At 38.2% G+C, this 24997-nt stretch overlaps 1 protein-coding gene across 2 annotated transcripts in view; it reads left to right on the top strand.

Moving 5' to 3' along the window:
- The window catches only part of ADAM29 (ADAM metallopeptidase domain 29), a 71242-nt gene extending 46845 nt beyond the window's left edge, over positions 1-24397 (top strand). For both annotated transcript variants that reach the window (XM_010384081.1, XM_010384080.2), the window contains one exon: positions 21680-24397. In XM_010384081.1, the coding sequence (XP_010382383.1) occupies positions 21860-24397 (2538 nt within the window). In that variant the 5' untranslated portion in view covers positions 21680-21859. The remainder of the gene's footprint in view (positions 1-21679) is intronic.
- Positions 24398-24997: the final 600 nt, after the last annotated feature.

Here is a 24997-nt window from a genome sequence, read left to right as displayed (position 1 = left end):
TGGGCATTGAGTTTTCTGTATTTTTTAGGTATATCGTTCCACAATTCTCAATTAAATCATTCTGGACGAGAAGGGACCTAAGCATACCTACATCTTTAGTAGTTTTTCTCTAATTGCTCTATCAGATGCTTCGTGAGAAGTGCTAAAATCTCCATGTCTGATGTTTTGGACTGCTTCTTTGATTCTATCAATATCTTTCTTGTGCATTTTGAAGCTCTGTTATTAAGTGTAAACATATTTGTTAAACAAGGTTTACAGGAGGGCATTGTTTTGCGCTAACTTCCTGAACTAAGTCCCAGCAAACCAGGCCGAACCAAAATGGTATAACTTATACTATGTGCAAGGAAATAGGTAGATCCCCAAATAGACCAGTTTTCCCTGAAGACAGGAGATTCATAGCGACCAATCAAAAAGAGCCCAGTCTACCTGAGTCAGTGTGATAAGAAATGCCTCCTTTGCTTCAACCTCACAAGAAAAGTTACCTGTAGTAACTTGATGTTAACCAATCTACTTTTTAAAATTGTTCTGCCTTCTTGCTCCTACCTTACAAAAACCAACCATTCTGGCATGCCCTGTGGAATATTCATTCTGTTTTATAAAATGAGGTGTGCCAGATTCCAGAATTAAAAGTAAAAAATAATTATATATTTATGTTAAATTAGTTGTGATTTTGTCTTTTGACACATTTGTGATGGTTTTTTTATAATCTTCTCGTTATATTGCTAGAAAATATCCCTTTTTACATCTAGTAATACATTTTACTCTGAAGCTAATCTTATTTGATATTATCATATATTTACCTGTAATATGTATTATATGTTATATAGTTGATATATTATTGATAATATTAAATATGAGAGTTCTCTCATATTTCACCTTTAGGCAATGAACCTTTATACTGCAGGTTTAGTTAATGACTCATTATAAGGAAGTAAGGAGTAAGTCTAAAATTATAGTGACCCACATTAGTTACATTTGACTATCTTGTGATTCTAATGCTTTTAGTAATCATTTTGTGCTCATTAGTATAAATGAGAAAGATTCCATACCAAGCTAAAAATTTAAAAACTAAGTTTTAGTTTAAAAGAAATATTTAAAAATCATTTTTCATTATTACTACATTAGACACATTCCAAATTTATGACAAACCTACCAAAGAAAAAAAGACCTAAACCATTTCATAATAAGAAATAAAACAAGAATTAGAAAAATATTTTTTTATCACTGGTTTTCAAATAAGTTATATGCTAACAATTCTATCTTGTTTTAATTATCATAATGAATTTGGGATTACTGTATTACCATACAGCCTATCCAGTCAGAGCACACACTTTGCTTAAACCTTATCAACTCCATAAAGATTTCACTGGCTTCTTCATCTTTCCTTCAGACACTTTCTCTCTTTAAAAACTATTGTGACCTTCTGCAATTAAGAATTATATAGTGTTCTGTATTTTTTTCTATTAATTAGTTGTATTTTAGCTGGTGCCATTTTTATAGAAACATTCATAGCAAGTAGTACGTGTGTTGTAATAGAAAGACAAAGAAATAAAATAAAAATAATTAATAATTTGATATGTAAACTTTTAAAGTAAATACTGATTAGCTTCATATGCAAAATTTGCGTAAACTTTTAAAGTAAATACTGATTATTAACTTCATATGTAAAGTTTGCATCTGAAATTATCAATTCATGTTTTCTATAGCTATCATGTTCAAAAGATTTACAGTTAGAGGCCAGGCGCGGTGGCTCATGCCTGTAATCCCAGCACTTTGGGAGGCCGAGGCCGGCAGATCATGACGTCGGGAGATCCAGACCATCCTGGCTAACACGGTGAAACCCCGTCTCTACTAAAAATACCAAAAAAAAAAATTAGCCGGGCATGGTGACTGGCATCTGTAGTACCAACTACTCGGGAGGCTGCAGAGGGAGAATGGCATGAACCGGCAGGCGGAGTTTGCAGTGAGCCGAGGTCGCACCACTGCACTTTAACCTGGGAGACAGAGCAAGACTGTCTCAAAAAAAAAAAAAAAAAAAAAGAAAGAAAAAGATTTACAGTTAGAGAGTAGGAGTACTTTCAAGATATTGTGCATCAGGGTGACGACTATAATTAATGACAATATGTTGTAATCTCGGAAAATGCTAGAGTGGATTTTAAGTGTTTTTACCACAAACATGATAACTATGTTAGTTTATACATTTGTTAAATAGCTAGATTTAACCATCCCGCAATATATATGTACTTCAGAACATCATGCTGTACACAGTAAATACATACAATTGTATGTGTCAGTGAAAAAAAATGAATTTGAAAGTAAAAGAAAAACTTTGAATTACTGGATTCAACATTTGTTTGTATTAATTAATCATGATTTCCAAGTATAGTGAAAAGTAATTTAGTGTTGATACTTGAGTCAAGCATGAATTATCAATGACATAGCATGAAAAATTTTTAGAAAACTCTACAAATGAAAAAATGAAGCTGTTACCACCCGAATCCACTGAAAAACTTTAGCATCTCAAAAAGTAAGACAATTAGTGTTTTGTGCTTCCAGATGAAATTCAGTATGAAGTACATAGGACAATCTATGAGATAGTCTCATTAAAATACTTGGCCTGAATCTAATCAAAATTCTAGAATTAACTTCCATTTACATGGGAAAACACGTAACAAAGGAAAAAATATAAATGCAACTAAAAAAGTAGACAGACACGTTAGGCTATGGTACATTCAAATGGACTGCTAACAGGGTGAGGGGGACAAATCTAGACTGCAAGAAACTTAAGAGACACGCTTGAATACAAATGCAATAGGTGGTCTTTATGGATTCTGATTCACATAAACAAGTGGTGTAATTTTTATGATATCAGACAAATTTGATTCTTGATGAGGTATAAATTTACATAAAGGAAACACTCGATAATTTTACTTGAAAAATACTGTATTTACTATTAAGTAAGACTGTGTCCTCTGTTCAGAGATTCAGTGGTAAAATGACTTGTGGAATTTGCTTTAAAGGCCTTAGCAAAAAAACGATGAAGGGAGTCATATAAACCACATGTAGCAAAAGCCTGATAAGTTGGGAAATAAAGAGATTCACTGTACTTTCCTCACTGCTTTAAATACGTATTTTAAGTTTTATTAAAATTTTGTAAAGTATAATATTTTCACTGACAGAAGCAGAATGAAAAAGTTGAAGGACAAATAGTAAAGGTTGTTTATTTTTATTTTTTTTCTGAGATGGAATCTTGCTCCGTCACCCAGGCTGGAGTGCAATGGCAGAATCTCGGCTCATTGCAACTTCTGCCTCCTGGGTTCAAGCAATTCTCCTGCCTCAGCCTTCGAGTAGCTGGGATTACAGGTGCCCACCACCACGCCCAGCTAAGTTTTGCATTTTTATTAGAGACGGGTTTTCCAGGCTGGTCTCGAACATCTGATCTCATGATCTGCCCACCTCGGCCTCCCAAAGTGCTGGGATTGCAGGCATGAGCCACTGCGCCTGGCCTAGTAAATGTTAATTTAAACATAGTTTGATCTTATTTATACTTCCTCTTAAGCTATCTTTTCCGACTCCATTAATGGATCATTTGTTGATTAAATACAGTATCATCTAGGATAATATGTTTTCTATAAATTATGTATGTTTTGAAGGCCCAACCCCCAGTACTTGAGAATGTGACTGCATTTGGAGATAGGTTCTATAGAGAGATGATTAAGATTTAATGAAGTAATTAGGGTGGGCGCGAATCCAATTTGACCAGTGTCCTTGTAAAAAGAGAAAATTAGTATACACAAGAGGCATCAAAGATTGTATGTACAGAGAAAAAAACATGTAAGGCCCCAGTCAGAAGACAGCCATCTACAAGCCAAGTGAGAAGGTTCCAAGAGAAACCAAACCTGCCAACATTTTGATCTCAGACTTCTAGATACCATAACTGAGAAAATAAATTGTTTAAGCCACTCAGTCTGTGGTAATATACTTTCGTTTTAGCAGCCCTTCTAAACTAATACAGCATTGCAGACAATACAGAATCGTAAAGATAAGAAACCCCAAAATAATTAAGAAAATATAGGCCGGGCTCGGTGGTTCACACCTATAATCCCAGCACTTTGGGAGGCCGAGGCAAGCGGATCACAAGGTCAGGAGATCGAGACCACGGTGAAACCCCGTCTCTACTAAAAACACAAAAAACTAGCCGGGCGCAGTGGCGGGCGCCTGTAGTCCCAGCTACTCGGGAGGCTGAGGCAGGAGAATGGCGTGAACCCAGGAGGCGGAGCTTGCAGTGAGCTGAGATCGCGCCACTGCACTCCAGCCAGGGGGACAGAGCGAGACTCAGTCTCAAAAAAAAAAAAAAAAAAGAAAAGAAAATATGAAACATGAAGGAAATTAGTACCTTAATCTATGTATTTTACTAAAAATATTTTACTATGTAACTAATATTTTTTGGACTAGATATTACTTTCTCAAGGACAAACTTTAAATGCATTAATACAGTATCGTGCCTTGTTAAAATTGAGTTTATGGAATGCAGGGGGTCAGATAAATTAAGAAATTTAATTAAAAATTAAATATAAACATGTACAAGTAAAACTCTTAACATAGAAAGTTGAATTTAACCACAAGATTATGGGTACCTTATTTTTTAAAAGATGATTTATGAAATGTTTCTTGCATTTGCAAAATTCTTTATGTACATGTTCATAAGTGTTTGGCCAGGTGAGTAGACAAAAAATAAAATAAAAAACACAGAAAATCAATGAACAGGAGGTGGTGGCTTATGAAAATCAAAGAGAACCGGATTCTAGAGCCAACTCCGGCAATTATTAGCTACTGACTCACACCCCCAAAATATTTAATAATCATTTTACAGAGAAAAAGAGGACTATATATATATTAGTCCATTCAGTGTTGCTATAACAGAATACTTGAGGCTGGATAATCTATAAAGAAAAGGGTTTATTTGGCTCATGATTCTAGGTCTTGTGAGGGACTCCCTCATGCTGCTTCCTCTCGTGGCAGAAAGCAAAAGGGTGCAAAAAGATCAGAGCGTAAGGGAGGAAGCAACAGAGAGAGAAACCAAGGAAGCCAGACTCTTTTTGAGCAACCAGCTCTCATAAGAAATAACCCATTCTCTCAAGAGTGAGAACTCACTCCCCCAAATAAGTGCATGAATATGTTCATAAGAGGTCTACCCCCATGACCTAAACATCACATACCAGGCCTCACTTTCCAATACTACTACATCGGGGATCAAATTTTAATATGAGTTTTCATGGGGAGAAACCACATCAAGCTCCATCTATCTATCTATCTATCTACCTACCTGCCTACCTACCTACCTACCTACCTACCTACCTACCTACCTACCTACCTATATATGATTATAAGAAGCATGAGGTTAATTATAAGAAACTGGCTCATGTGATTATGGAGCCTTGAAATACCAAGATAGAGGCAGCAGCAGATTTGATGTCTATTGAGAGCCCTCTTTGGCTCTTAAAAAAATGGTTTGCCTACCACTGCCTTCTTTCTGTGTCCATATTTCAGAGGAAGAGACATGTGGTGTCTTCATACTCTTATAAAGGCGTGAATCTCATCGTGGAGGCCTTGCTCTCATGACTTCATTTAAACCTGATTAACATCCACAGACTCCACTTCCAAATAATGTTACACTGAAGATTAGGGCTTCAACATATGAATGGGTGGGTACACAATTCGGTCCACAGCATTGGGCCCTAGTACAACAAATTCATGTCTTACTCAAAAGCAAAATACGGTCATCCCTTGATATCCAAGGAGGTCCCAGGACCTCTTGCAGATACCAAAATCCAGATGTTCAAGTTTCTAAAATGGTGTAATATTTGCATATAACTTATGCAGGTCCTTTCATATCATCTCTAGATTACTTATAATACCTAATGCAATGTAACTACTGTGTAAATATTTGCTGTCCTGTATTGTTTAGGGAGTAAATGACAAGAAAACCGAATCTGCCCATGTTCAGTACAGACGCAATTTTTTTCCAAATGTGTTTGATTCACAGTTGGTTGAATCTATGGATGTGGAACCCACAGATAGGGAAGGCTGACTGTATATTCATTCCATTTTAACAGCCCCAAGAGCCTTATTTCATTTCAGCATCAACTCTGAAGTCTAAAATTCAAAGCCTCTTCTAAGCATTTTTTTCAATCAGATATGAGTGAGACTCCAAGTAAAAATCCACCCTGAAACTAAATATCCCTCCAGCTATGAAACTGTGAAGCTAGATAAGGTATGCAATTTCAAAATACAGATATGGGACAGGAGTAGGATACACATCCTATTCCAAAGGTAAAAATCTGAAGAAAGGAATGGATAATTTATCTCAAGATAGTCCAAAACTTAGCAAGGCAAATATTAAATATTAACATGTTAATCCTGTCTGGTTTGATGCTCTGCCTTTCGGAAGCGCTGGGGCAGCACTTCTGCCTCCACGGCTCTGCTGGTCATGGGCCATAGCCTCAAGGATTTATGGGGCCTAGTACCTGGTCTGGGTTAGTCAAGGTCATGTCCCTCACTCTTTGAGACCAAAGAGGCATCCCCAATGATCTTTGAATCGCCTTTGGGATAATTCTTCCGTTCTCTTGAAGAACAGCATAAATTTGTAGCAGAATAGCAAAATAATTCAGTCCTAAAAAAGAGAAATCCAAGAGCCTTCCTTCATTTCATGCAATCACTTTATCTTTCAGTTCAAACTGGCAGTGTGCTTGCTCATGTAATCCTGTGTGTATGTTTTCCAGTATATATTGCCCATCTAAACACTTTGTGTATATATTTGCATAGAAAATTTAATTGTTCTAGCTTTCAGTTGTATGAGTTTGCTAGTGCCTCCATTATTAAACATATTGCAGCTTCACCTCTTTCTAAGATAATTCAATAAAGCCACAGAACTTCTAACACTTTTGAGTTTGTTTTCAATCAGAAACACATATCTGAAGTTTTGAAATAGTGAATCAAAGGGGCTTCAAACTGTTAATTTATTTTTCTTATTTTATTCTCTCAACATTCTAATTAAATGTATATGTAAATTTGTTCATCTCAATCATTGTGGTAACAAGATTTTTCTTTTATTGTCTCTTCATTTTATTATTATTATTACTTTAATAATAATAATAAAGTAATGCCTGAATTAGCTTTGGTGCTTGGTGGTTACCTGAATTAGCTTTAGTACTTGGAGTTTCTAAGAAGCATATCCGAATACTTCATTTATATCCTGTCTATCCTCTTTTGCTATTTTTCAAAATTTGTTAAGTTGTTCACAAAGAGGCTCTTATATATTGCTTCATTTAATTCACATCCTTTAAAAATCTGTAATATTTCAAAATGTGCTAATTTCCTTCACAAGCTTTTGACTCGCCTTAATGGATTTGATGATGAAAGGGGAAACATTGCATACAGCAAGAAATGGTATGAAATGAAAAGCACTGGATATTTCCTGAGTTTGGTAGCAACTAGTGCAATTTATATGCAATCCCTATGTATTAAAACCGTTTGGCTCATCCAAGAAGGTAATGCAGTTCTCTAGAATTAAGTACCTATCATGAAACTGCTTGGACTCATTTAATGCTTATTGATTTTCATAAACCAACATTGAATTGTTGGGTGGTTAAGATGAAACAATCACATAAACTGATATGCTTTCTCCAGTACAGATATGGTTTCTCCAGTACAGGCACCCACTACTTGGAATGTCTTCACTTCATGGCCTTTCCTTCTGATTGAATACTCACAAGTTATTTCTTCCCAGAAGAATTTTGCTATCAAATACCTAAAATCTTAACAGCAACTGAAATATTTTGTTTATTATGCTTGCTTTATTGTCAATTCCTCTATAAAACCATGATTTTTTCCTTCGTGTTTCTAAGTACATTGCAGATGTCAGTACACTTGCCTTTAGATTCTTCATCATGAACACCATGAGCTAGATCTGAATTTTGTTCAGCTTTTTCTTTTGAGTTAAAATATACATACAATGAATTACACTAGACAAAGTGTGCATTCACTGTCATTTGACCAATTGCACACACCTGTATAATCTAAAGACCTATCAAGCAGGAGGGCTTAAGCAAGTGCATCAGTGGCCCTCTGGAACAGCTCTAACTTCCTGTGTTTCAGTCTACATCGGGGAAGGATTAAGGCTCTTGCAGTGCAGCAGGAAGTTAAATGTCTGCAGTCACATTGCCCATGCCAACTGTGGATCAGATCCTCTGGCTGTGGCGACCAATGCACTGGAAAGGACTAGATCTTGTACACAGTGTCTTTCTCCACTTTTTGTACTTAAGCACTTTACATGTGAATTTAGTGTGCATGTTGTTTGTTTTCAGCAATCTTGAATCAAGTGCTGATTTCTTCTCTGGGTGGCAATTACCTGCCTTTTAACTTTGGCCACATCATGTCATGTTCTATTCTGCAGCACATTCTGACTATCCAGTGAACAGGGAAATAGGTAGTGTAAATAATCAACTTTATACTTCTTTATAAATACTCTTGTGGATATTCCTAGGTACTTTGAACATTCATATAAACTTCAAAATCAGTTCGCCACTTTCCACACACACACACACACACACACACAAGCAGCTTAATGTAATTTAAATTATGTTTGTCTTAAATCTGTAAGTCAATTAGGAAAACAAAATTGCCACTCTCATAGATTGTCTTCAAGTATTAGTACCTTGAATTTTATGAAATTAATTTCCCACATTTACACTCACATAAATCCTCTCTACATCATTGTTTCTTTCTTTCTTTTTTTTTTTATTATACTTTAAGTTCTAGGGTACATGTGCATAACGTGCAGGTTTGTTACATATGTATACTTGTGCCATGTTGGCGTGCTGCACCCATCAACTCGTCAGCACCCATCAATCCATCATTTATATCATGTATAACTCCCCAATGCAATCCCTCCCTCCTCCCCCCTCCCCATGATAGGCCCCAGTGTGTGATGTTCCCCTTCCCGAGTCCAAGTGATCTCATTGTTCAGTTCCCACCTATGAGTGAGAACATGCAGTGTTTGATTTTCTCTTCTTGTGATAGTTTGCTAAGAATGATGGTTTCCAGCTGCATCCATGTCCCTACAAAGGACACAAACTCATCCTTTTTTATGACTGCATAGTATTCCATGGTGTATATGTGCCACATTTTCTTAATCCAGTCTGTCACAGATGGACATTTGGGTTGATTCCAAGTCTTTGCTATTGTGAATAGTGCCACAATAAACATACGTGTGCATGTGTCTTTGTAGTAGAATAATTTATAATCCTTTGGGTATATACCCAGTAGTGGGATGGCTGGGTCATATGGTACATCTAGTTCTAGATCCTTGAGGAATTGCCATACTGTTTTCCATAATGGTTGAACTAGTTTACAATCCCACCAACAGTGTAAAAGTGTTCCTATTTCTCCACATCCTCTCCAACACCTGTTGTTTCCTGACTTCTTAATGATTGCCATTCTAACTGGTGTGAGATGGTATCTCATTGTGGTTTTGATTTGCATTTCTCTGATGGCGAGTGATGATGAGCATTTTTTCATGTGTTTGTTGGCTGTATGAATGTCTTCTTTTGAGAAATGTCTGTTCATATCCTTTGCCCACTTTTCGATGGGGTTGTTTGTTTTTTTCTTGTATATTTGTTTGAGTTCTTTGTAGATTCTGGATATTAGCCCTTTGTCAGATGAGTAGGTTGCAAAAATTTTCTCCCATTCTGTAGGTTGCCTGTTCACTCTGATGGTAGTTTCTTTTGCTGTGCAAAAGCTCTTTAGTTTAATTAGATCCCATTTGTCAATTTTGGCTTTTGCTGCCATTGCTTTTGGTGTTTTACACATGAAGTCCTTGCCCATGCCTATGTCCTGAATGGTACTACCTAGGTTTTCTTCTAGGGTTTTTATGGTATTAGGTCTAACATTTAAGTCTCTAATCCATCTTGAATTAATCTTCGTATAAGGGGTAAGGAAAGGATCCAGTTTCAGCTTTCTACTTATGGCTAGCCAATTTTCCCAACACCATTTATTAAATAGGGATTCCTTTCCCCATTTCTTGTTTCTCTCAGGTTTGTCAAAGATCAGATGGCTGTAGATGTGTGGTATTATTTCTGAGGACTCTGTTCTGTTCCATTGGTCTATATCTCTGTTTTGGTACCAGTACCATGCTGTTTTGGTTACTGTAGCCTTGTAGTATAGTTTGAAGTCAGGTAGCGTGACGCCTCCAGCTTTGTCCTTTTGACTTAGGATTGTCTTGGCAATGCGGGCTCTTTTTTGGTTCCATATGAACTTTAAAGCAGTTTTTTCCAATTCTGTGAAGAAACTCATTGGTAGCTTGATGGGGATGGCATTGAATCTATAAATAACCTTGGGCAGTATGGCCATTTTCACGATATTGATTCTTCCTATCCATGAGCATGGTATGTTCTTCCATTTGTTTGTGTCCTCTTTGATTTCACTGAGCAGTGGTTTGTAGTTCTCCTTGAAGAGGTCCTTTACATCTCTTGTAAGCTGGATTCCTAGGTATTTTATTCTCTTTGAAGCAATTGCGAATGGAAGTTCATTCCTGATTTGGCTCTCTGCTTGTCTGTTACTGGTGTATAAGAATGCTTGTGATTTTTGCACATTAATTTTGTATCCTGAGACTTTGCTGAAGTTGCTGATCAGCTTAAGGAGATTTTGGGCTGAGACAATGGGGTTTTCTAAATATACAATCATGCCATCTGCAAACAGGGACAATTTGACTTCTTCTTTTCCTAACTGGATACCCTTGATTTCTTTCTCTTGCCTGATTGCCCTAGCCAGAACTTCCAACACTATGTTGAATAGGAGTGGTGAGAGAGGGCATCCCTGTCTTGTGCCAGTTTTCAAAGGGAATTTTTCCAGTTTTTGCCCATTCAGAATGATATTAGCTGTGGGTTTGTCATAAATAGCTCTTATTATTTTGAGGTACGTTCCGTCAATACCGAATTTATTGAGCGTTTTTAGCATGAAGGGCTGTTGAATTTTGTCAAAAGCCTTTTCTGCATCTATTGAGATAATCATGTGGTTCTTGTCTTTGGTTCTGTTTATATGCTGGATTACGTTTATTGATTTGCGAATGTTGAACCAGCCTTGCATCCCAGGGATGAAGCCCACTTGATCATGGTGGATAAGCTTTTTGATGTGCTGCTGAATCCGGTTTGCCAGTATTTTATTGAGAATTTTTGCATCGATGTTCATCAGGGATATTGGTCTAAAATTCTCTTTTTTTGTTGTGTCTCTGCCAGGCTTTGGTATCAGGATGATGTTGGCCTCATACAATGAGTTAGGAAGGATTCCCTCTTTTTCTATTGATTGGAATAGTTTCAGAAGGAATGGTACCAGCTCCTCCTTGTACCTCTGGTAGAATTCAGCTGTGAATCCATCTGGTCCTGGGCTTTTTTTGGTGGGTAGGCTATTAATTGTTGCCTCAATTTCAGAGCCTGCTATTGGTCTATTCAGGGATTCAACTTCTTCCTGGTTTAGTCTTGGGAGAGTGTAAGTGTCCCGAAAATTATCCATTTCTTCTAGATTTTCTAGTTGATTTGCGTAGAGGCGTTTATAGCATTCTCTGATGGTTGTTTGTATTTCTGTGGGGTCAGTGGTGATATCCCCTTTATCATTTTTCATTATGTCTATTTGATTCCTCTCTCTTTTCTTCTTTATTAGTCTTGCTAGCGGTCTGTCAATTTTGTTGATCTTTTCAAAAAACCAACTCCTGGATTCATTGATTTTTTGGAGGGTTTCTTGTGTCTCTATCTCCTTCAGTTCTGCTCTGATCTTAGTTATTTCTTGCCTTCTGCTAGCTTTTGAATGTGTTTGCTCTTGCCTCTCTAGTTCTTTTAATTGTGATGTTAGAGTGTCAATTTTAGATCTTTCCTGCTTTCTCTTGTGGGCATTTAGTGCTATAAATTTCCCTCTACACACTGCTTTAAATGTGTCCCAGAGATTCTGGTATGTTGTATCTTTGTTCTCATTGGTTTCAAAGAACATCTTTATTTCTGCTTTCATTTCGTTATGTACCCAGTAGTCATTCAGGAGCAGGTTGTTCAGTTTCCATGTAGTTGAGCGGTTTTGATTGAGTTTCTTAGTCCTGAGTTCTAGTTTGATTACACTGTGGTCTGAGAGACAGTTTGTTATAATTTCTGTTCTTTTACATTTGCTGAGGAGTGCTTTACTTCCAATTATGTGGTCAATTTTGGAATAAGTGCGATGTGGTGCTGAGAAGAATGTATATTCTGTTGATTTGGGGTGGAGAGTTCTATAGATGTCTATTAGGTCTGCTTGGTGCAGAGATGAGTTCAATTCCTGGATATCCTTGTTAACTTTCTGTCTCATTGATCTGTCTAATGTTGACAGTGGAGTGTTGAAGTCTCCCATTATTATTGTATGGGAGTCTAAGTCTCTTTGTAAGTCTCTAAGGACTTGCTTTATGAATCTGGGTGCTCCTGTATTGGGTGCATATATATTTAGGAGAGTTAGCTCTTCCTGTTGAATTGATCCCTTTACCATTATGTAATGGCCTTCTTTGTCTCTTTTGATCTTTGATAGTTTAAAGTCTGTTTTATCAGAGACTAGGATTGCAACCCCTGCTTTTTTTTGTTCTCCATTTGCTTGGTAGATCTTCCTCCATCCCTTTATTTTGAGCCTATGTATGTCTCTGCATGTGAGATGGGTCTCCTGAATACAGCAGACTGATGGGTCTTGACTCTTTATCCAGTTTGCCAGTCTGTGTCTTTTAATTGGAGCATTTAGTCCATTTACATTTAAGGTTAATATTGTTATGTGTGAACTTGATCCTGTCATTATGATATTAACTGGTTATTTTGCTCGTTAGTTGATGCGGTTTCTTCCTAGCCTCAATGGTCTTTGCATTTTGGCATGTTTTTGCAATGGCTGGTACCGGTTGTTCCTTTCCATGTTTAGGGCTTCCTTCAGGGTCTCTTGTAAGGCAGGCCTGGTGGTGACAAAATCTCTAAGCATTTGCTTATGTGTAAAGGATTTTATTTCTCCTTCACTTATGAAACTTAGTTTGGCTGGATATGAAATTCTGGGTTTAAAATTCTTTTCTTTAAGAATGTTGAATATTGGCCCCCACTCTCTTCTGGCTTGTAGAGTTTCTGCCGAGAGATCTGCTGTTAGTCTGATGGGCTTCCCTTTGTGGGTAACCCGACCTTTCTCTCTGGCTGCCCTTAAGATTTTTTCCTTCATTTCAACTTTGGTGAATCTGACAATTATGTGTCTTGGAGTTGCTCTTCTGGAGGAGTATCTTTGTGGCATTCTCTGTATTTCCTGAATTTGAATGTTGGCCTGCCCTACTAGGTTGGGGAAGTTCTCCTGGATGATATCCTGAAGAGTGTTTTCCAACTTGGTTCCATTTTCCCCCTCACTTTCAGGCACCCCAATCAGACGTAGATTTGGTCTTTTTACTTAATCCCATACTTCTTGCAGGCTTTGTTCATTTCTTTTTCTTCTTTTTTCTTTTGGTTTCGCTTCTCGCTTCATTTCATTCATTTGATCCTCAATCGCTGATACTCTTTCTTCCAGTTGATCGAGTCGGTTACTGAAGCTTGTGCATTTGTCACGTATTTCTCGTGTCATGGTTTTCATCTCTGTCATTTTGTTTATGATCTTCTCTGCATTAATTAGTCTAGCTGTCAATTCTTCCACTCTTTTTTCAAGATTTTTAGTTTCTTTGTTCTGGGTATGTAATTCCTCCTTTAGCTCTGAGAAGTTTGATGGACTGAAGCCTTCTTCTCTCATCTCGTCAAAGTCATTCTCTGACCAGCTTTGATCCGTTGCTGGCGATGGGCTGCTCTCCTTTGCAGGGGGAGATGCACTCTTATTTTTTTGAATTTCCAGCTTTTCTGCCCTGCTTCTTCCCCATCTTTGTGGTTTTATCTGTCTCTGGTCTTTGATGATGGTGACGTACTGATGGGGTTTTGGTATAGGTGTCCTTCCTGTTTGACAGTTTTCCTTCTGACAGTCAGAAGGACTGTCTGTTCGTCTGTTGGAGATTGCTTGAGGTCCACTCCAGACCCTGTTTGCCTGGGTATCAGCAGCAGAGGTTGCCGAAGATAGAATATTGCTGAACAGCGAGTGTACCTGTCTGATTCTTCCTTTGGAAGTTTCCTCTCAGGGGTGTACTCCACCCTGTGAGGTGTGGGGTGTCAGACTGCCCCTAGTGGGGGATGTCTCCCAGCTAGGCTACTCAGGGGTCAGGGACCCACCTGAGCAGGCAGTCTGTCCATTCTCAGATCTCAACCTCCGCATTGGGAGATCCACGGCTCTCCCCAAAGCTGTCAGACAGAGTCGTTCGCGTCTCCACCGGCCCCCGCTGCTTCCCCTGTTGGTCTTCAGCTGTGCGCTGTCCCCAGAGGTGGAGACTACAGAGACAGGCAGGCTTCCTTGAGCTGCTGTGAGCTCCACCCAGTTCAAGCTTCCCAGCGGCTTTGTTTACCTACTTAAGCCTCAGCAATGGCGGGCACCCCTTCCCCAGCCTCGCTGCTGCCTTGCGGATAGATCGCAGCAGACTGCTGTGTTAGCAGTGAGGGAGGCTCCGTGGGCGTGGGACCCTCCCGGCCAGGTGTGGGATATATTCTCCTGGTGTGCCTGTTTGCTTAAAGCGCAGTATTGAGGTGGGAGTTACCCGATTTTCCAGGTGTTGTGTGTCTCAGTTCCCCTGGCTAGGAAAACGGATTCCCTTCCCCCTTGCACTTCCAGGTGAGGCGATGCCTCGCTCTGCTTCAGCTCTCGCTGGTCAGGCTGCAGCAGCTGACCAGCACCGATTGTCCGGCACTCCCTAGTGAGATGACCCCAGTACCTCAGTTGAAAATGCAGAAATCACCGGTCTTCTGTGTCACTCGCGCTGGGAGTTGGAGACTGGAGCTGTTCCTATTCGGCCATCTTGCTCCACCCCCCCATTGTTTCTACTCGTATTTTTGCATAAGGGGATTAGTTCTAGAAAAAAAAGAAAGATGAGAGCACCTTCACCCTGGAAAAGTCAACATTCCAACAGTCTTTCCATTATGTAGTCAGATCTGTCATTAGAAAACTTCGTCTCTTATTTTCCACTAGCTGGAAAAAATAACGTCATCAATCATCCTCTTCATTATTTTCTTTTCTTAAATTATTTATTTTTTAAAACTTTTTTTTTTTTTTTTTTTGAGGCAGAGTCTCGCTCTGTCGCCCGGACTGGAGTGCAGTGGCCGGATCTCAGCTCACTGCGAGCTCCGCCTCCCGGGTTCACGCCATTCTCCTGCCTCAGCCTCCCGAGTAGCTGGGACTACAGGCGCCCACCACTGCGCCCGGCTAGTTTTTTGTGTTTTTAGTAGAGACGGGGTTTCACCGTGTTAGCCAGGATGGTCTCGATCTCCTGACCTCATGATCCGCCCGTCTTGGCCTCCCAAAGTGCTGGGATTACAGGCTTGAGCCACCGCGCCCGGCCAAAACTTTTTTATTATTATACTCTAATTCTAGGGTACATGTGCACATTGTGGAAGACAGTGTGGCAATTCATCTTCCTCATTTTTCTTCATCATCATCATTATCATTGTCTTCTTTATACCTTTGTATATTTTAAATAAAATTACGGAACCAAAAACAAAGTAAAAATTTAAAAAAAAATTATACATAGGATGTCAGAATCCTATCTACTAAAACGAATTAAAATTGAACCTATTTTCAATGTCTTCACTTTAAAAATATCTTTTTTCTGATTATAAATTGAATTTATATGTATTTGAAAAAAAATGTGTAGAGAAAGGCCTTACAAAGAAAATACAAGTAACAATTAAACTCACAATTCCAGGGAAAACCAGTGTTAATATTTATGTATACTTCACAATAAACTATACTAAATAAATGAATAAAAGTATAGAAATATTTATAGTAATGTGCATACATAAAACAGTGCTATGCAAACATCATTGTTTAAAGTTAAAATTGGGTTAGTTATTTTATCATGCTTTTACATTTCAAAGTAAACACCAAGTATTTTGATGTATCAGTTAATATCCTTTGAAAATATAATTTATACTAATTACTCTTCCATATAAAAATGAAATATGATTAATTTATTTAACCAAAGTTGAGAATTGTTCACATATTTTTACTATTATAAGTAATGCTATGATATTTTTTCCCATAAATGTTTGATTAAATTACTTAATATTACTCTTGATTAATTTCTTAAAAGGAAACTCTGGATCTTGACCATTTTGCCACATTTTCTCTGCAGCCTGGGGCTTGATTTATCATTCTATATTCTATTTTAGAAGGCACCTGTCTCCTCACATCCTCACTGACTGTAAATGATACCATGTTTATATTACAACACTTGGATAGGTACAAGAGAAAAATACATGGACTCTACATTCCTGGAAGAAAACTTCACAAAAAAAGAATATACACAGATTAAAAGACAGTAGGATTAGTTATTAGGAAGATGAATACAATAAAGAGGATGAAGTGGGTGGAATAACTGTCTCCCAGGAATGTTCCTGTCGTAATCCCTGAAACCAACAAGGATTCCAATTTACATGGTAAAGGTAATCAAGGTTGCAGATGGAATCAAGGTTGCTAATCAGATGACCTTAACATAGGGAGATTTCCCTGTATTATACTGTGAGTCCAATGCAATTCCAAGGGTTCTTATAAGTGAAGGAGGGAAGCAGAAGAGGCAGAGTCAAAATGAAGTGATATGAGTATGATTTGACCTGCTACCTCTAAACACCCTTGAAAATTGAAGGAGTAAGTCTATGAGCCATTAATGTGGGTGGCTTCCAGAAGATGGAAGGGAATGAGAAACAGATTTTTCCCTTTTAACCTCCAAAAAGAAACTCAGTCCTGCTGACACTTTCGTTTTGGCCAATGAAACTCATTTTAGCCTTCAGAACTGCAGAACTATAAGGTAATACATTTGTGTTGCTTTAAGACACTGAGATTGTGGTAATTTGTTACAGCAGCCATAGGAAACTAACAGAAAAGCTAAAAGAAAAATAAGCATGCTATGGTAGTATTAAAATCTATATTGTTGCCAAAACATTCCATGAAAATCCCTTCCATAGTGTTATCTTATGATCCATTTTATTTCTGTGGCATCTGTATTGATGTTGCCTCTTTCATTTCTGATATTTAGTCTTCTCTTTTTCTTTGTCTAGCTAACATTTATTAATTTTGCTTCTCTTTATTTTAAAAACTACTTAATAGTCTATTTTAAGCTGATAAGTTCAATAGCACACAGAAACTCTAGAATAATCTCTGCAGTCACACACACAGGAGCTCTAACACCCTACCCCACACTTTGTTTTATTGTTGCTGCAATTTACATCTATTCATATTGTGTATCTTTTAACATATTTTATTTAGTTTTTCAATATTTTTGTCTTTTGACTTTTATACTAGAATTAAAAGTCATTATTACTGTAGTAATCACTTCATTATGTATATGTATATGAAAACATCATGTTGTATACCTTAAATATATACAATAACATATTTGTAATGAATAAAAAATAATAGTCATTTATACATCACTTTTGCAGTAATACAATACCTGTATCTGTCCCTATGCTTACTTTTGTTATCAAGTTTCATACTTTCTTATGCTATGATGTTGCTATTTAGTATCCTATCATTTCAACTTGAAGAACTCCTTTTAACATTTTTTCTACGGCAGGTAATATACTATTGATGATGATCTCTCTCAGCTTTTATTTATTTTAAATAGTCTTTATCACTTCTCCACTATTAAAGGCTAGGTATAGTGTTCTTGGTTGGCAGTTTCTTTTCTTTTAGAACTTTGAATGTATCATCCCACTCCTTGTGGCCTGCAAAGTTTATGCTGAAAAATTCACAAATAGTTTCATGGACACTTTCTTTTATGTGACAAGTCACTTTTCTCTTTATCTCACAATACACTTTGTTTTTGACTTTTTACAATTTGATTACAGTGTGTCTCAATGTTGATTTATTTGAGTTCATCTTATTTGGGAACTTTTGGGCTTCATGGATCTGAAAGTCTATTGCCTTCCTCAGATTTGGGAAGTGTTCAGCCATTATTTCTTTAAATCGGCTTTCTGGCCCCTTCTTTTTTCTCCTCTGACACTTCCTTAATGCTTATATTGGTGTCCTTGAAGAGGTCCTATCAGTTTCTTAAGTTTTCTCCTCTCTTTTTTGTTCTTTCTACTCTACTGACTGAATCATTTCCAATGATATGTTTTCAAGTTCACTGATTGTTTCTTCTGCTTCTCCTAGTCCATTGTGGAAGCTCTCTATTGAATAATTTAATTCAGTTATTGCATTCCTCAGCTTCAAGATTTCTGTTTTGGTACTTTAAAAATATTTTCTGTTGCTTCGTTGAAATTCTAACTTTGTTTCCGTGTTGTTCTCTTGACCTCCGTAAACATCTGTGTATCATATTTTGCATTCTAAATCAGGTAAATCATATAATGATGCTTCATTAGGGTTGGTTTCTGAAGATTTATCTCTTCTTTGTTTGGAACATCTTTGCCTGATTCTACATTTTCCTTAGTTATCTGTGTTGATATTTGCACATTAGACGCAGAAAGCCCTCTCTCAGTCTTTACCTACTAGCCTTGTATAGGAGGAGACCTCCACCAACCAGCAAAGCCAGAGATTCTAGACATTCTAATAACCCTCTCTCTCTCCATGAAAAGAAACAGGTGTGATTTTTGTCTACTCCTCTGTGCTGACCTGGGGTGGGAAACTATTGTATCAACCAGTTCAAACTACCATTTCTATTAATATTTTATCCCAGGTGTCTAGACTGTACCAGACTCATCAGAAATCCAAGAGTGGCAAGTCTCATACCAGTTCTTTCTGTAGTCCTGGAGAGGTTGGATGCTGGGCACATGATCAATTCTTTTCTTCTCTAGAAGAAAGCTGACACTTGGGATGTTCTTTCTGCTTGCTCTGTGCTGAGTAGGAGGGAGGATCTATGGTGTCCACCAGCACTAGCCTCCATCTATTTTCCTCCCTGGGGGCTAGACTGTGATAGACCTTTCAGAGCCCTAAGACTAGTTAGTAAGATGCCAGTTCTTTGGAGAGCCCTGGAGAAATTTGGGCATTGGATGCACTAATCAAGTCTTCCACACCCTCCCCAGTCCCAGGAGAAAGTTGAAAGCTGGAATTTTTTGCCTGCTCTCTATGTACTGAGGAGTAGGGAGGATCTATGCTGTCTACTGGCTCAGGCTGCATCTCCATTCTCCCACAGGTGTCTAGACTGTGCCAGACCCATTTGAGCTCTAAAACTAGTTAGATAGCTGCTAGATCTTTAGGCAGCCATTAAAAAGTTGTAGTGTCAGATACAAAGATCAGTGCTCTTCCTCCATAGCAGGAAGCTGAAAGCTGGGATTTCTTATTTGCTTACTCAATGCCAAGAAATTGGGTTGGGGGCAGGGGTCTGTGGCATCCACCAGATGAAACCATCATCTCCATCCTCTGCAGAAAGCTAGATTGTAGTAGACCAGTCAGAGCTCCAACTGACATAAGTAATTTGTGTATAAAGGCTCTTCAAAAAGTTTGGAGTACTGGACACAAATCAATCTCTTCCAATGACTGGGTGAAGCTGGGAACTAGAGGTTCTCTTTCTGATTGTATGGCAGTACATTGAGGACAGGGACTCCACTGAGGGGGTATTCTGAATCTGCCTGCCAACTTTGGTAACTCTGATTTTTCATTTTCCCAGGGTGTGGTAGTCATTCAATTAGCTTCAGAATTTCTTACAAAGATAATGTGTTCAAAAATTGTTGTTGAAATATATTCTGGGGAGTAGGATGGTGCAGAACTTCCCACTCTGCCATTTTGCTGATGTCACTCTGTAGGAGATGCTTGATCTATTTAAATTTTCTATTTTAGAAGATAGTTGCCTTTCTATGTTTAGAGTGTATATTCTGGTGTGCTTTTGTGGGCTGAGTTCCAGAAATGTTTGATTTTGATAGCTCTCTCAATATTATTACACTTTATTTTGCTTTTTTGATTCTGAAGGAGTTTCAGCTCAATCATTGCTGGTGCCATCTGGGACAAAAGGCCCTTTCTAGGCCATTCATGTCACTGGGCCACTTTCACTCCTGAAGATGGAAGGAGCAGAAACAACCAGGCTTTGGTCTTCCTATGTCATTTGATAGAGGGCTAGGAAATATCAGGCTTTATGGATAATACTTCTGTGGCTCATTCAGGCTCCATTTCACTGGCCTAATTCTACAGCAGTGTTATATCAGCTAGGTAGGGCTTCACTGATGCTTCTGAAGGCAGATCAGTTAGCTAGTTACCTGGTTACTGAATGAGGGTTAAGTTAGTCATCCAGTGCTGTGATGTTGCCAATATGGGTGGAATGGACACCCCACATCCAGTGCACTGAATGTGGAGTATGTTTTTGATGGGTCTGCCAAGTCTGAAACAGCCACCGTGGGTGAATCAACACACACATGTGTCCCGATTCCCTGACTCTAATGAAGGGGCTGGAGCACCTCACCATGTCTTTACTGAGCTTTTCCATTCTTAGTCATTTGGCCAGAAAGGGAAACCTCTTATTGATTGATTGATTGATTGATTGATTGTCTATGCCTGTTGGAGGTTTGGGGTTAAAGATCTGTCCAGAATCCAGTTTGGGATATACATGAAAGATAAGAAGAAACTCAGATAACTGACCTTCCTCAAGTCCAAAGGTCACTAGTCAGAGTTTTTCTTTTTATTAACCATCCTTCTATTCTCTATATCCATGAGTTTTCAGAATCTTTTTGTTGTTTTCCATTGACTTGTTTCAGAGTATTAAATTGTATTTAGAAGGAAAGATCAGGAAAAACTGAAACTATACAACTTTGTTCCAGAGCATGCATTTACCATAGATGTTGAATAATGTTCTTCTTTAAAAAACATAATAAAGTGTAAACATATTTTGGGTAATATTTATTTCACCCCAAGAAAAATCAGCTTCAAGTCAACCATTATTTATTACCTAAAGAATTAAGCCAGGCATTATATGAGATACTAATATTTGTGAAAGACTCAAATGATGCTGTTGAGGATCTTTCTGCTGACTAGTCTAGTGAGAAGAGGAAGTTAGGGAAGGAACAGAAAATTAAATAAATATCGTGCCACAGAAAGGTATCCAGTAAGTACAAAAAAATTTAAAATAACATAAGAATAGTTTTTTTAAAATGTCTCTTAATGTTTTCAACTAATTTATCATCTGAAATCTAATAGAAAAGCTATTAATGTTTATGACAATTTAACATATGTAAATTGAAACTGTCTCAGAAATTTAACATATAAGTTCAACTTACCCTTAAAACTTTTTGTTTTAATTATTGTGGAAATATTTGCAAATAATTACATATTTAAAGAAATGTGTAGTGGATCAATTTCCCATCACTGATATTCAATAACTATCTGTGTATGGCCAAGTTTTATTTTCTGTACACTCCCTATTCCCTTTTCCCTGTCAGTATTTAAGAGGAAATTCTAGGCAATTTCTTGAGTCATTCCTTGATGAAAGCACTAATCACTTTTATCTCATGTTCTTTTCTGTTTCTCCTCTTCCCCACTGGATTCTCTTATAAGAAAAATTTCTGTGCACTCATCCACATGCTGCTTTTAATTTTATTTATAGTGCTGCAGCTCTGATGGTTCAGTTCTCCCAGAAGATGGATCTTTAATGATTAGCACTACACACTGACCAACTCGGAAGAAGGAGCCACACCACCTGTGACTCCAGCCCTGACTTCTGCTCCGGACCAGTGTTTCCATAACAGTGACTTCAAAATCACTGTGATTTGAAACCTTGTTGAACATGAAGGTGTTACTCCTGCTACATTGGCTTGGGGTGTTTCTGTCCTGTTCTGGACACATCCAGATTGAGCACCCCCAATATCACAGCCCTCCGGATGTGGTGATTCCTGTGAGGGTAACTGGCACTGCCAGAGGCATGAAACCTCCAGGCTGGCTCTCCTATATCCTTCCCTTTGGAGGTCAGAAACACATTATCCACATAAAGGTCAAGAAGTTTTTGTTCTCCAAACACCTCCCTGTGTTCACTTACACAGACCAGGGTGCTATCCTTGAGGACCAGCCTTTTGTCCAGAATAACTGCTACTATCATGGTTATGTGGAAGGGGACCCAGAATCCCTGGTTTCCCTCAGTACCTGTTTTGGGGGCTTTCAAGGAATATTACAGATAAATGACATTGCTTATGAAATCAAGCCCCTAGAATTTTCTACCACATTTGAACATCTGGTATATAAGATGGACAGTAAGGAGAAACAATTTTCAACCATGAGATCCGGATTTATGCAAAATGAAATAACATGCCGAATGGAATTTGAAGAAATTGATAATTCCACTCTGAAGCAAAGTTCTTATGTGGGCTGGTGGATTCATTTTAGAATTATTGAAATGGTAGTTGTCATTGATAATTATCTATACATTCGTTATAAAAGGAATGACTCAAAGTTGCTGGAGGATCTATATGTTATTTTTAATATAGTGGATTCCATTTTTGATGTAATTGGTGTTAAGGTGTTATTATTTGGTTTGGAGATCTGGACTAATAAAAACTTCATTGTAATAGATGATGTAAGGAAGTCTTTGCACCTATATTGCCAGTGGAAGTTGGACAACATTACTCCCCGGTTACGACATGACACCTCACATATTTTCACAAGTCTAGGATTAAGAGGGTTAAGTGGCATAGGAGCTGTTAACGGAATGTGTACACTAGACCGCAGTTGTGCAATTGTTACTTTCATGAACAAAACTTTGGGCACTTTTTCAATTGCAGTGGCTCATCACCTAGGTCATAATTTGGGCATGAACCATGATTATGGTACATGTCGTTGTTCACAATATCTATGCATAATGCATGAAGGTAACCCACCAATAACTAAATTTAGCAATTGTAGTTATGGTGATTTTTGGGCATACACTGTAGAGAAGACAAAGTGTTTGCTTGAAAATCTACACACAAAGGACATCTTTAATAGGAAGCGCTGTGGGAATGGTGTTGTTGAGGAAGGAGAGGAGTGTGACTGTGGGCCTTTAAAGCGTTGTGCAAAAGATCCCTGCTGTCTGTCAAACTGCACTCTGACCGATGGTTCTACTTGTGCTTTTGGGCTTTGTTGCAAAGACTGCAAGTTCCTACCATCAGGGGAAGTGTGTAGAAAGGAGGCCAACGAATGTGATCTTCCAGAGTGGTGCAATGGTACTTCCCATAAGTGCCCAGATGACGTTTATGTGGAAGATGGAATTCCCTGTAAGGAGAGGTCCTACTGCTATGAAAAGAACTGTCATGACCGCAATGAACAGTGTAGGAGGATTTTTGGTGCAGGGGCAAATACCGCGAGTCACACTTGCTACAAACAATTGAACACCTTAGGTGAACGTGTTGGTCACTGTGGTATCAAAAATGCTTCATATATCAAATGTAATATCTCAGATGTCCAGTGTGGAAGAATTCAGTGTGAGAATGTGACAGAGATTCCCAGTTTGAGTGATCATACTACTGTTCATTGGGCTCGCTTCAATGACATAATGTGCTGGAGTACTGATTACCATTTGGGGATGAAGGGACCTGATATTGGTGAAGTGAAAGATGGAACAGAGTGTGGGATAGATCATATATGCATCCACAGGCACTGTGTCCATATAACCATCTTGAATAGTAATTGCTCACCTGCATTTTGTAACAAGAGGGGCATCTGCAACAATAAACATCATTGCCATTGCAATTATTTGTGGGACCCTCCCAACTGCCTGATACAAGGCTATGGAGGTAGTGTTGACAGTGGCCCACCTCCTAAGAGGAAGAAGAAAAAGAAGTTTTGTTATCTGTGTTTATTGTTGCTTATTGTTTTGTTTATTTTATTATGTTGTCTTTATCAACTTTGTAAAAAAAATAAGCCAATAAAAAGGCAGCAAGATGTTCAAACTCCATCTGCAAAAGAAGAGGAAAAAATTCAGCATCAGCCTCATGAGTTACCTTCCCAGAGTCAACCTCGGGTGATGCCTTCCCAGAGTCAACCTCCTGTGACACCTTCCCAGAGTCAACCTCGGGTGACGCCTTCCCAGAGTCAACCTCCTGTGACACCCTCCCAGAGTCAACCTCGGGTGATGCCTTCTCAGAGTCAACCTCCTGTGATACCCTCCCAGAGGCAACCTCAGTTGACACCTTCCCAGAGTCAGCGTCCTGTGACACCCTCCCAGAGCCAACCTTGGGTGACACCCTCCCAGAGTCAACCTCATGTGACACCTTCCCGGAGTCAAAGTGGGAAACCAAAGCAATCAGTACCATTTCCAAAATCTGTATCTGGAAAAGGTACATTAAAAAAATAATTCCTAGTATGTTTCTACTTATCTTCATTGTTTTAAATAATTTGAAAGTTTATTTTTCTGAAAACCTTGCCACTTTATATTTCCTAAAAAAGCCATGGCATATGTGTGGCATACCAATTTTTAACTTGTTGTTTTTCAGCTTCCAAATCCTTTCTTCTTTTTCGTTCTACTTTGCAGGAACCATATTTCTGCTAAACCAGCCCTCATCCTATAGGGATTTGCAACAGGGAGAAAGAATAGGAAATTAGAAATCTGGGAGATCTATTTTCTTCCTGTTTATCAGTGTTTCCTGAATAATAGATTTTACACTGGTAACAACACCTTGTTTTAATATTCCCCTACTTTTTAAAACACACTCCAGAAAAACTTCATTGTCTGCTGTCTGGTGTGTTACACTCAGGGTTCTGGATTCCAGTTCTTTGAGCTCTATACAAATGTCCCAAACTTCTAGCACCAGCTGAGAAATACCTATTGTTAGAATTCTGAGTGTGAGATCCACTGGGCCAGTCCTACCATCTTCTAGGTTCAACTAACCCCAGTCTTTTCCATTTGCTACTTAGCTTCATGAATGTAACCATTTTTTTGCAATTAGTAGTTCGT

The sequence above is a fragment of the Rhinopithecus roxellana genome, chromosome 2 (genome assembly GCF_007565055.1).
Source record: "Rhinopithecus roxellana isolate Shanxi Qingling chromosome 2, ASM756505v1, whole genome shotgun sequence".
NCBI lineage: Eukaryota > Metazoa > Chordata > Mammalia > Primates > Cercopithecidae > Rhinopithecus > Rhinopithecus roxellana.
Note: the sequence above shows the minus strand (reverse complement) of the source record. Positions and strands in the feature narration are given on the sequence as shown.